The sequence below is a fragment of the Pteropus alecto genome, unplaced genomic scaffold, assembly GCF_000325575.1.
Source record: "Pteropus alecto unplaced genomic scaffold, ASM32557v1 scaffold177, whole genome shotgun sequence".
Classification (NCBI taxonomy): Eukaryota; Metazoa; Chordata; class Mammalia; order Chiroptera; family Pteropodidae; genus Pteropus; species Pteropus alecto.
The window spans coordinates 12,630,118-12,643,294 of NW_006442207.1; the positions used below are offsets into that span (position 1 = coordinate 12,630,118).

General features: G+C 42.5%; 1 protein-coding gene and 1 non-coding gene across 8 annotated transcripts in view; one reads left to right on the plus strand and one right to left on the minus strand.

Moving 5' to 3' along the window:
* SUFU (SUFU negative regulator of hedgehog signaling) overlaps positions 1 to 13,177 on the minus strand; it is a 93,424-nt gene that overhangs the window by 79,270 nt on the left and 977 nt on the right. For all 7 annotated transcript variants that reach the window (XR_001517730.2, XR_003042839.1, XR_003042838.1 and 4 more), the window contains exon 2: positions 9,347 to 9,481. Coding sequence is in view for 4 of the 7 variants with exons in the window: in XM_006920904.3 (XP_006920966.1) it covers positions 9,347 to 9,481 (135 nt within the window). In the remaining 3 variants the exon portion in view is untranslated. The remainder of the gene's footprint in view (positions 1 to 9,346; positions 9,482 to 13,177) is intronic.
* Positions 1,646 to 1,764, plus strand: LOC112470216. The gene has a single exon (XR_003042882.1). It is a non-coding gene; the product is annotated as a 5S ribosomal RNA (ribosomal RNA).

Consider the following 13,177-nt stretch of genomic DNA (forward strand, 5'->3'; position numbering starts at 1 on the left):
CTCCTGGCCAAGCTCCAACCCCAAAGGTTCCATGCTCAGCTACTGCCTTCCTTCTGGGACCTTTCTCTGTGCAAAGCACCTGGCTATGAGAATGAAAAATTGCCAAACTGGCTTTAGGAGCATGGGAATCCAGCATATCTGCAACCCAATAGATTGGAAAAGCTAGAGCAAAAAGAAGAAGGGGTTAGGGCAAGCCACAGTGTCATCTGTTGGTTTCCACTATTTTTTCCTCTAACCAATCAAGCTTTTCAGAAACACTTAGGAGTCAAATCCATCATAGGCATAAAGTGCAACCAACCAGCTTGACCCCCTGGGACCGGGAGCTTGGGCCAGGTCCCATTCTCTAGTAGTTTACCCCTTCCACAGGCATGGCTTCTGAGCTTCTGACCTCATGTTGAAAAGCCTGAGATCAGAGTAATGGAAACTGGTGGTCAGAGGCAAGGCTCCAAGTGCCCTCAGGGATCACGTGGAGGTCAGCAGGGCAAAAGCAAAACATTTCCTTGATTTGCCTTCTTGTGACAAAGCTGGTTCTACTACTAGGGACTCAAGAAGCAATCGCCTCAAAAGAATCTCACCCATCTCTTGGCATTTGTGCTTATACTGTGAACCTTCTGTATACCTTGGGTATCAGGCACCTGGTACCCAACATTTTTGATAAAGTGGTCAACTTTTTATAAATGAAAAAAGCAAATACATAACTAAAAAGTAACAACTATAATAGATGGAAAAGGAAAAGTACAGGCCAGGAAAGTTTTGGATTTTGAAAAATCCTCTTTATCTGGTTCAACCAAGACAGAGAGTCTGAGGTCTGGCTGGGGTCTCAAGGAGCCTGGTGTACTCATTTCTCATCTAAGGCAAGGTTAAGCTCTCTAGGGTCTGCAGTGGACGAGTTTGCACACCAGTCTTTCTATAGTCTGTACTGGAGGGTACAACCAATCTCAAACCTTGGGAATGAGGTTGTAGGCCCCAGTACCAGCTATAGACTTTAAAGAAGATATCACTGTTATGGAAAAAAAAGGTATAGAACTCAAGAGTCAGGCCCAGTTAAAACCAACAGAGATGGAAGAGTTAAGATGTGGACCCAGCACCTACTCAGGAGAAATAACTCACTTAATGGCTTGAAAAGTGACCAAAAGGAAAATATGCCAGAAAAAAATAATTAGCCCCACTGTTTGAACTCATGATGTGAGAAGATAGGGTGTATATGGTCAAGGGTGGAGTGAAGAGTGGAAAAGACAAGGAACAAAAACAAAGAACAGATAAAAATGACAGATAAGCACATGAAAAGACAGTTCAACATCTCATGTTATTAGGGAACTGAAAATTAACATAATGAGATACTATTCCATCCTACTAGAATGGCTAAAATCCAAAAAAAAAATGACAATACCAAATGCTGGTGAGGACACAGAATGAGAGGAACTCATTCATTGCTGTTGGGAATGCAAAAGGTATAGCCACTTTGGAAGATAGTTTCGCAGTTTCTTATAAAACTAAACATAGTCTTATCATATGATCCAGCAATTTAACCCAAATGAATTGAAACTTCTGTCCACAAAAATCCACATATGAATGTTTATGACAGCTTTATTCAAAGCTGCCAAAAACTGAAAGCAATCAAGATGTCCTTCAATAAGTGAATGGAGTCTATGGCCATGCCACCATGAACATGCCCGATCTCGTCTGATCTCGGAAGCTAAGCAGGGTTGGGCCTGGTTAGTATTTGGATGGGAGACCATCTAGGAAGACCAGGTGCTGTAGGCTTAAAAAAAATAAGTGAATGGAAAAACTATGGTACATACATATAATGGAATACTATTCAGTGATAAAAGGAAATGAGCTACCAGGCCCCAAAAAAACACCTTAAAGTCATACTGCTTAGTAAAAAGATTACATACTGTATGATCCCAACTATATAACATTTTGGAAAAGGCAAAACTAAAGAGACAGTAAAACAATCAGTGGTTGCCAGGAGTTTGGGAGAATGGAGGAAGGGATGAACAGGCAAACCACAGGGCATTTTTAGGACAGTGAAACTATTCTGAATGACAGTATAATGGTGGATACAAAATATGTATTTCTCAAAACTCAGAGAACCATACAACACAAAGAGTAAACTCTAATGTAGGGACATTAGTTAATAAAATGTATCAGTACTGATTCATCAGTTGTAACAAATGTACCACACTAATGTAAGATATTAATAAGGCAAACTTATAAGCAGAGGACTGAAAGTATATGGGAACTCTTTATACTATCTGTTCAATTTTCTGTAAACCTAAAACTGCTCTAAAATATAAAGTCTACTAATTTTAAAAACCATTACAGAAACTAAAATTTTTTTTAAATGATATAACAATATGTATTGATATAAAGACAGAGGAAAAATATATCCTCTGCAGGGTGACAAAACGTCTTTATATCAGAACAAAAATCTTCCGCAGACTGGCTCTACAGACACCTTGGCTAGATGATATGAGTATTCTCTGCTTCTAAATGTTCCTCTTTTCTACATCCTCTCCCCAGAGATAATGATCAGATACCCAACACATCCTGGTCAAGACATGCTCTTGGGGCCTCACAAGAAGCACACTGACCACACAAGAAGTAAGACCATGTGAACTTGACATCTAAGCGAGAAGCATCATCTTTGTGCTTTTAAGAGTTGCAGACTCTTAAAGCATCCAAGATACCTTTAAATTTAAAGGCATAATTGTAATACAGATCTCCAGCCCAACCCACTCTTTGCTCAGGTAGAGGAAGGGAGGGTGAGGATTGTGGGAGCCAGACTGCCTGGGTTCATAGTCTAGCTCTAGCATTCACTGGCTGGGTACATAAGTTATTTAACATCTTTGTGCCTCAGTTTCTTTATAAAATGAGATTAATAATCCCTATCTCACAGACTTGTTGTGAAGATTAAATTGTCTTGCACACAGTAAGAGCTATAGGTGTTTGTAATTATTATTATGCATTTTAAGTGTCTTGAAGCACTGAAGATCACAGGGTGATCTCTATAGCCTCAAAGCCACAGAAGTCAGGCAAAGCCAAAAGCTGCTCCCAGCTCCAATCCTCATTACCTTCTTCTTTCCCAGGGACTTTGCCATTTCTTACCAAGTAGATGCAGGGGTGAGGAGACCATTCTTACAAGGCTCAGATCAGAGAGGACAAGATCACACCACACCTACCTTAGGCCCAGCCATCAGAACTGAGCTACTTACTGAAACAGGAAATGTAACTGAGTCGGATCCCTCGGAGACAGGATAGAGGAATGAATTTAGGAGTCAAAGGCCAAAGTCCAGAGTCAGGACCTCTGAGTCACAATGCTGGTCAAGGGAGATACTGGCAAACCAAGACCTAGAACACGGCATTCTATAGGAAAAAAGCCGCAGTGTGGAAGATGGGAGCCTAGAAGGGCGTACTGAACAGGGAAGAGTGCTGGAACTGAAAGATCCAATCATGTGGAACCCATAAAGGCTTCTGAGCCTCTGCCTCTCTCCACAGGAAGAGAAGGAAATCTCCTAGTGCCGACCAGCCCCAAGCACCACTCTGGCATGGCAGTCACTGCCCAATAATCAGGCCTCTAAGGACTTTTTTTAAAAATTATAATTACATATAGTATTGTTAGTTTCAGGTGTACAACATAGTGTTTCAACATTTATAAACCTTACAAAGTGATCACCTCTCGGACTTTTTCAAATGGGTTTGACTAGGCCAGCTCAAGAAATCTCTTCCCAACTGTTCCCTTACTACTGAGAGGCTCTCAGTTTTGGAGAATTTAGCATCCCTACCCCATGAAGGAAGAGCAAATCCATGATGCAAATGAGATGCTTTATAAAGGATTAAACCACATACCTACACAGGCCTGCTGGGAGCCTCACAATGCCTCAGGTCTTCCTGTGGTCACCAAAGAAAAGGAATTGTCAGTGTTTCAAAATTCAGAGATCTGGGGCCTGCAATCCAACCCAGAGTTGGGGTTTCAGCTTCAGGAAGAGCTCCAGCTCCACTGCTGGCCCCAATCCCCAATCTGGGCTGAAACAAAAGGTACCCTGCTCTGTCGAGGTAGCCCAGATTCCCTGCCCTTAGCAGGGAGCAGTCACCACTTCGCACCAACAATCATCCTGAAACTAAACACCTCTGAGATGAAAAGCAGAGGGACCAAAGCTTCAGGGAGGACTGCCTCTGATGAGCCCCCACAGTAGTACTTCCTTGGCCTCCTGTACCCATTTGGGGGTAGGGTTGGGACCTACCATCTGTGTATGGCTTACAGAGGCATTCCAGATATCAGCCTCATGAAAGCTTTGGAAATAAAGCAAAGACCTAACATGAGGGGGGACCATGCTCCCAGGACAGGTGTCCCAAGACAGGTGTATTATGGCAAAAGCAGGATTTCCACTGGAAACTCCAGGGGATGAAATGGCATAAAAAGTTCCTGCAAAGCAAACTTTGAAGAGGAAAAATTAGCATTTCCCACCTGCAGGGGATCAAGGCCACACAAAACAACAAGTGGAAAAGTTAATCTGTATGCAGTTTTAATAAATAACTTATTCAGTACAGAGCCCAGCTGAGAGGAACCTGAAAGGAAAAAGAGGTTTTCTACCAAACCAGTAGAAGCAGCCATAGAAAACCAGTCACCAGCAGTTCCAAGCCCCAAGGGCGGCAAGAACTCCAAACTCCATGAATATATCTGCCAAGAAGCCAGCGTTTGTGGGACACAGCTCATATAGATCATGGCAGCAGAGGTGGTGCGGGCTCTGTCCTGTGAGGCTGCCAGCCTTTGGGCCAGCAGCACACAAGGCTGTCTTTGGAACCAGCCGGAAATGTACGGCAGGACCTGCCCAGTAGAATCTCATCAGGGTAGTCTGCCTGAGATCACAAACACTCTGTACCCAGCCAGCCTCTGTAAGCGCCTTGCTTAGGCTCCTAGTAGTTTGGGTCCAGCCAGGGATGCTGGCAATACTGGAGGCAGCCAGAAATCCTCATGGATAGCTACCTCTTACACAGCCCCACAAATCTCTACATTCCAGTCTACAGCTGCCTGGCCACAAAAGGAAGAGCCAGAGCTGCAGGCTTCAGACAAGCACTTGGCAGCTGATGCTCAGCTGTCTCGCACCTAACCAAGTCCATGGCCACGAAAAGCAACAGGACAGTCTCTGTTGCTGAAGTCAACTGGATGTAGCCTTCGGGTTCCTAGAAAAGCACTCCATTCTCCCCGGTGGCTGCCCTGAGCTGGAACTTGTTCCATCTCTCCAACTTCAGAAACAGCCTCTTAAGAATCTTTTAATCCAAACAAGTGCTCTCTTATCCTGTTTCCTTTCCTGAATGTAAACAAGGAAAACACTTGGATGGAACTGGCCAGCCCGGGGCTCATTCAATGAGCTTGCCCTTCATCCTTTTTAGGGCTACTAGTGTGGGGCCCCCCACCTACTCCCCCAAAAAAGCCTGCCAGGGACAAGAAGAAATGCAGGAGACCCTTGGGCTTCTGCTCGTCCTTATCTTCAACAAGCTGTGAGGAGAAAGAAAGATCTTAATGGAGAAAGTACACAATAGGCATTTAATAAATGCTACTGACAAATCAGAATGGAAAGACAATATAGTACAGTGGCTAAGAATACAGGCTTTGGGGTTACTAGACCTGGCTCCTAATTTGCCACCTGTGCAGTAAGTTTTCTAAGCCTAAATTTCTGTATCTATTAGTAAGAGACTATTTTATATAAAGAATTCAGCACTAACCTGGAATATAGCAAAAACTTTTTAAAAAGTTTGCTTATGTTATCATCTTAAAGACAAACAATGTCCCATACATTCCTTTCTCCCCCTCAAAAAAGAGAGTATAGGACAGTAGGGATGTTAGGAGATGGCTTCTCTCATTAACTTTCTGGATGGCCTTTCCAGGCTACTGGACTGTCCTCAGCTGCTCAATTAAGATGTTTCAGTGTTTCCTATTTGTCTGTGACAATAAATAATACTGAATCATACTTTTTAAAAAGTTCCCTTTTCAATTCTCTTTCAGTGTTTCTAATCACGGCTAAGGTAAGGTTCTATTTGGTGTTAGCATATCTTTTTAACACCTCTCATACTTCTTGCTAATCTCTTAAACAAAAGAGAAGAGTGGCCTCAGGCTTAGAATCTTCTGTGACAGGCCAATATATTAAGCTAGAATTTAATAACATTGCTTTGTTATCACTGTTTATTTCCATAATTACCTTTAAATTACAGCAAGTGATATTAGTTTTCATATACTATAATGATTTAACTTTTAAAAGTATATTTCTAAAAGGACGGTTAATTTAAAGAAAACATAAAGTAGATTATATACTGAAGGTGGCAAAAATTATGAAGGCGACACTAGAAGTTTTGGAAGCACTGGGCTAGAAGATTTTTAAATCCTCTCTCAGTCCTAAATGTTGATGACCTAGAGTGTCAGGCTGCAGATCGCACCCCAGCTCCCTTCCTACAAGGTTCCCTTCAAACTTCACCTCCTCCCTGGAGCTTCTTCTGATCCAGCAGGCTGACTAACAGTCACTTGTTCTACTCTGCTCCCAGATCATGTTCTATGTCCATGGATTTGTAGCATTTACTACTCAGTACTATAACCATCTCTTTACATTGATCTCCCTTAGAGAACATGAGCTCCTTGAGACAAGAATTATGCCTCAGCATTTTATTCTCAAGACATCTATTAAGATGTTCTGTGTCTGGTACAAAATAGGAGCTAAAAAAATGAACTGATCCATCTGTCTTTTTTTTCACTGAATGAGAAGACAAAAGACAGTGAAGAAGAATATTGCCAGAGATTCATTTGCCTTAATTCCAATTTAACACTTCTTAGCACTTAAGCTGAAAGGCAGAACACTCACCTTTCTCACCTCAGCTTCAAGCACTAAATTAAATGAGAATCAATGAATCTGTTCCAAAGATGCCTCATCACATGATATGTCTGGAAAAGCAAACTTTTCTTCAGGAAACTTACCAGGCTCAAGAAGAAACCAGTCACATCAGCACAAGACCAATTACAAAGGTACTTTTGACTTCTGCAATATAGACCAGAACTGGGTAAACATCCAAGAACATTTTACCCATGTCCTTCTGGTGGCAGGATATAAAATACCAGAAAATACTAGGCTTGAGTGGTAAGCAGAAAGCCTAAATGGAGGTCTCACTAGTGTCGTAAGTGACATATGAATATTAAAATGTTTTAGAAATAAAAAAATGACACACATGTACAGGGGTACTGTTAAACTAGAAAAAACAGTAAGGAGGGCCTTCTTTCAAACTGAGGTTGCCCCTTCTGAAATATGGGGTTTTCTCAATTATATTCATGTTATTTTGGGTCTTGAATCCATACCTGATAAACAGGTAAACTGTAAGAATCTTTAAGCCACATAGGAAACGGTATTCTTTTAACTATTATAAATCTGTCAACAAAAAGGTCCAGCCTAGCTGCAATAAATATCCTCTTCAGGTTCTTATTAAGAATATGAATTAAAATCCAGCACAGTCCCTTCACTCCCTGCATTTGGTTTGCTATTCATCTCCATTATTAATACTGTAATGTAGGGTCCCCGTTCAGGCATACTTTTTAAAAAGTTTGGGACTAATTCCCTAGCCTCAAAGCCTTCTGCTGGCATTGCAATGGATCCATTTAGAAGGCTATAAAGGCAGGCCCAGGCATTTGCTCCTGACAGGTAATCAGTGAGGATACAAGGCCTGGGCCTGAGCTTAATAAGAGAAAAGAGGAAGTTGGGATGGGCCTGTGATCAGAGAGGTGGTATAGTCCAGTGGTTAAGAGCTCAGACTTTGGACTTAGAAAGCTCAATTCAATAACTCCTTTACAGCCTAGATGTGTGACTTTAGGCAATTCATTTAACCCCTCAACTCAGTTCCTCCTCTATAAAATGGAGATAACAAAATAACCTGATAAGATTGTAAAGAATTTTACACAATAATACAGAAGATAGCAAGAAGTAAAACAAAGCAAAAGCAAAAAAAAAAGACTATTATCATCTTCTTCATCATCATCTCTAGAATCAGCCTCTTATGCTGGGGCAGGGCAAAAGAGCCCTACTACACTTTCAAGCTACACACACTAAGCAGCCACCATCAAGATAACAAAAAGATGGTGTAAGAGGCAAAAAATGAGTATGAAAAGCAAAAAACAGACCAGGATAAGGTAACAGAAATAGAATCAGCTTTTGATTAACCATGCTAGTAAAGGGGCTGGAAAGATGGCATTTAAATTGAAGAAAAGAATCCCTCCCTCAAAAGAGTATAGATGGAAACAAAATGTTTTTTTAAAATTACAGATAGCAGCTTATTAGAGTATGTGATATAATCATTTAAGAGGCAATAGAGCGCAGTCATAGGAGTATGGACTGTGGAGCCAGACTGCCTGTGTTAGAATCCTGGCTCCACCTCTTCCAAGCTGAATCTCTTTGTGTCTCACTTTCCTCATTTTTAAAATGGGGCGAATATTAGTACCTACCAGCATTACACAGTTGTGGTAAAAAATAAAATGAGTATACACAAACACACACACACACACACACACACACACACACACACACACACACACACAGAGCCATTATAAGAATGCTTGGCTCATAATTGATGCTTAATAAATGTTAGCTTTTGTTATTACTGTTGCTGTTATTTTAGCTGATTCAATACTAAGTTGATTACGTTTAACTTGACGTTACAATTTGTTTAAATTTAGTTATTATAAGGAGAAGTAGAGGAGGTGAGTATAATTTAGAGATGTACAGGGCAGCAAATGGAAGACAGTAGGATAAAAAAATGTACTGTGGTTAATCTGAGACAGACAACTGCAGGTTAAGAGGAAGTAGGTTAACATGGACAGAGGGATAGAGATGGATATATTCATGATAGAGCAAGTAGAGTAAAATGTTAATGGTATTATATAGGTAGTGGATAGATGAGTGTTCACTATAAAATTTTTTCAACATAACTTATGTTTAACATTTTTCATAATAAGTTAGAGAGGAAAAAAAAGAAGTAGACGTAAAGGCATCAATGTGAGTTTTGGGTCACAGCTATGCTGCCTGACCTCTGAGCTCAAACATCAGAGCAAGTTTGGAAAAACCCAGAGTTCCGAAACTCTTGCTCATCATGAACATTTTCCTGCGCCAGATGAGCAGAGTTCAGGTGCTGACCTGGCCCACCTCGGCCTGAGCAGATACAGACAGAGGACAGAAACCCAGAGGTTCTACCTAAGAAGTGCAGCCCCACAAGACTATGACTTTATCACTCCTGCTCAGGAAAACCTCAGAAATAAGGCTCAAGGCTAAGTAATGGGCAGGTAGAGGGTGGGCAGGTGGCATACACTCACTCATGAACTCTGCTGTCACCATAGAGATCGCTCAGGCCGAAGCTGATGTAGTGCCAGTGCTCAGGGATGTTAGCAGAAGGGCTCCCCATGTTCCTGTACATGCTAACATAGTCCAAGGGGTCTGGGCCACCCAACCTGCAAAAGACAAAACACAGGGGTGTCAGTGTGAGCCTGAAAGCAGACAGTGTGAAGCTAAGGGTCTCTGCCTTATTAAACTAAAGGTCCCATCCTGGAGAAATCTGGTATGAAAGATAACTAAAGGGAGGCCATACCTCTCTGGGATAAGACCAAGGGATGGGCAATTGGAGGTTACCCAATTCCATAAGCACAACAGACTTCTTTCTCTGATCTCCAACAGCTAGGACCTCTTTTAGAGATAAAACAGATTGTGTGGTTGCCCCTTTGCTTCCTCCAGTTTCATATTACCAATCCTAAATGGGATTGGCAGGGATTATCTCTCTTCCACAGTGCCTGTAAACATACCACACTTCAAGGCAAGAGGTGCATCAGTCAATCCAATTGGCCTCTGTTGAAAGACCATCCTGAGCGTCCCCAATGGGCATTGTTCCTGGAAGCAGAGGCTCAGCTCCACTCCTGCCTCTTAGACAGCTAATTCCTGAAAGACTATATTGTACCCTATGTTAATTTCAGTTTGTTCTGAACAAACGCAATACCTCCAGACCCCTGCCTGCACCCCACAGAGCAAAGCTGGTCTTTTATCAAGCAAGCGACAAAGGCCAAACTTTGACTAGCTCAGCTCTGTACAGATAACTAGAGAAGCCAGACTGAGCCCTGTGAGGGGCCTGCATCTGGAAGGTGATCCCAGAAACTGCTGCCTCAAAAATAGAGCTGGAACATTAAATGATTTGGGGCCTCTGAGGAGCGTATTAAACATCCACCATAATTCCAACATACAGGCAACTGAGGAAGAGATTCAGTCATAATCTCACTCGGAAGATTTAATTCAATAAGGGTTCCCTTGGTAGAGTAATTAGTGCTCTTAAAAAAAAAAATCTGCTTTTCTTCAAAATGTATAGGGAAACTTGGTAGATTTGAGAAATGGACAAAATAGAAACCATGAGTGGAGGAAGTCTGCATTTAGCCACAAACACTCTGTATTTGAGCTGCCTCGGACCGAATCTGATTGTTCCACAGACTGCAAAGCTTTGCCAGCCCTGGGATACTGATGGAGTGTGCTTTGCAACTGGGATCCTATGCTAAAGGAACACTAACAACCAAATAAAAGACATGTTATATGTGATCAAAGCAAGCTTGTCAGTACCATGCAATTTAAACACTTTAAAACCAGTAGGTCTGGTTTCATCCTCTTTTGCCAGGATATTATTTGCCTTTGTCAAAGTCCTTATTCTTTGCTAGGAAATGCTAAGTTATTTATAGAACTTGTAAGAAAGTCGCTACAAATATCTTAGAATCTCAATTGAGTGGATTAGGGAAAGGGACAAATCTGCATGTCTTTCCTTAACTTTTGATTTTCCCAAATCAATTAACTAATTCCATCACCAGTTAGATTAGGAAAGTTTGTCAGGGAGAAAGAAAGGAAAGGGTAGCTATCCCTGGAAGGACCCATGATAGCTACAGAAGCCTCGAACGGACGGGAGTCATGACAGGCTCCATATCTGCTCATTTCCTGCTGCAAATTCCCAGTCCTATCCCTCCTTCAGCCTCGGTCCATCCAGAAACAAGTGCCAAAACTGTACCCCCAGTTCCATGCTCCATCTGCCACTCCAAGCAGTCCTCTTTCTGGCCAAGTCTCCCAGGAGGCACTGCATCAAGGAGAGAGGCTTTACCTTAAAACTCCAACTGCAAGGAACAACCAAGAATCAGACAAAATGAATCTAGTCCCCAAGCACAGTGTTCTGTTCTACTTACTTGGAGGCCTGATAGGAAGCAGATAAGTATGTAGAAAATAATCATATTTTGCACTTAGATGTTATCCAAGGACCCAGAGCATCCTTCAACTTAATTCCTTGAACACCCAACTTTACACCTCAAGGCACAGACTCTGCTGTTCTTGCTTCTGCCCCCTGCTCACTAAAGTCTCAGTTTTCAGACAAGATATCCTTGCTGGCCAGAATCCACTAGCCAAAGAGCCACCCTTCCATTGCAAGAAAAGGAATCCCAAGGTACCATAGGCCACAGCCAAACTCAGGCAGTGTGGGTCAGTCATCCTACTATGAATTGCAGAGAAGCTTTGTGGGATCCTAAATGTGAGGGACATCAACGAATTAATTTCAGGATCTTAATTATGCAAACGCCTCCAAATCTTAAAATGAACCAATCATTGAGCTGTTCCCTCTTATATTTTTCTGCATCCAGGCAGCATTTCTAATTTCACGGAGTGCTGTACGATTGTCTTTATTTATCATTACACATTAGTGCATCTCTGAAGATAAGTCCTGCCTGGTTAACAAGTTTGCAGCAGGAAGAAAAAAAAGTTGCCTAAACCAGTCTTAGTCCTTGGCATGTACTTCAATATCTTTTACACACAACTCTATCCTTCATGGCCACTTGGGTGACATAAAAACAGTTGCCCAAATCTGTGTAGGGATTTCTCCTTACACTAAAATGAGGCCTGACAAAGAGCATGGCAGAGCCAGGCACAATTTTCTCATGACACACAATATATATTTAAATATAGAGGTGCAATTAGAATGGGTGATTAAGTTATCAAGAGCAGTTTTTCACTCAGAAGCTCTCTTCAAAACTCCTCTCAACCAAGAAACAGTTTGCTTACCAGAGAAGACTATACTGTGGACCACACCTCCTCTTGGCTATCAGACAGAGGCAGGCTGCTCCCCATGGCCCTTTCTAAGGAGCAGGTGGCTGGTCCCCAGCCCTTCCAGGCTGTCAGATTCTTCACATGCTCCCAGGGAGCTAGCTGGTCTCAATCCTATAGGGCCTAGCTTCTGCCCGTGTCCTGGAGAAAGACTCAATACTAAAGGGAGAGATAACCAGCAAACATACCCACTCTACTCACTTAGGGTCTACCTGCCCCCATTGGCGCACACCCCAAGCAGTTGCTTGAACAGTCTTTCAGGATTCCATGAAGAGAGTCATCTAATACAATGCTTGCATGAATGTAGTTCCAGACAGATTCAATCAATTCCTCAGCCAACTTTTGGTCCAGAAAGACCATGAAAACGAGTTCTTTTCCACAATCCCCTTAACACCAGTTTTCCCCAGAGGCTGCAGGAAGAAACAGGTTGCAAACAGGAATGGGGAATGAGAAAAGGCCATTCCTACTCCAAGGGCAGCCCATTTGTAAACAAGTCTAATCCTTAACTGAGCTACTTGAGAGTTACTCTCAGCTTCTCTGAGAAACTGCTACCTAAATCCTGAAGCTTGTGGCCGGGAAACTCCTCAACATCTCACTGCCTTCTTTCCTATGTGAATCCTAAGTCTTCAGCATTTACTGTGGTCCCCCCCTTCGATCCTCAGCCAAACCTCTCCCTGAGCCTGCCTCCGTTCTAGCCAATGCTTTAAAGCAAAGCAGCTGCAGAAACAGAGTCAGCTCCGCATCAAAAGAACTGTGCAGAGTAAGCAGAAAGTTTATCAGGAAAAGTTGTTCCATGAAACTTCAAACACAAAAGCACTGCACTGATAATGACTGAGCTCATTGGGAAAGTATCATAAGGAGACCTCCCAGTCTCTTCACAAGCACAACGCTCACAACTTGCTCCCCTCCTAACCCACAGGAGAGCCAGGGTGCCCAGACCCGCCCCTACCCTGTGCAGTCTCGTGCCCTCGGAGCTCCTCCAGCCGCGTTCCTCCAAAGCCCTCTCATATGCTCCCCAGGCCCCGCCTCGCCTC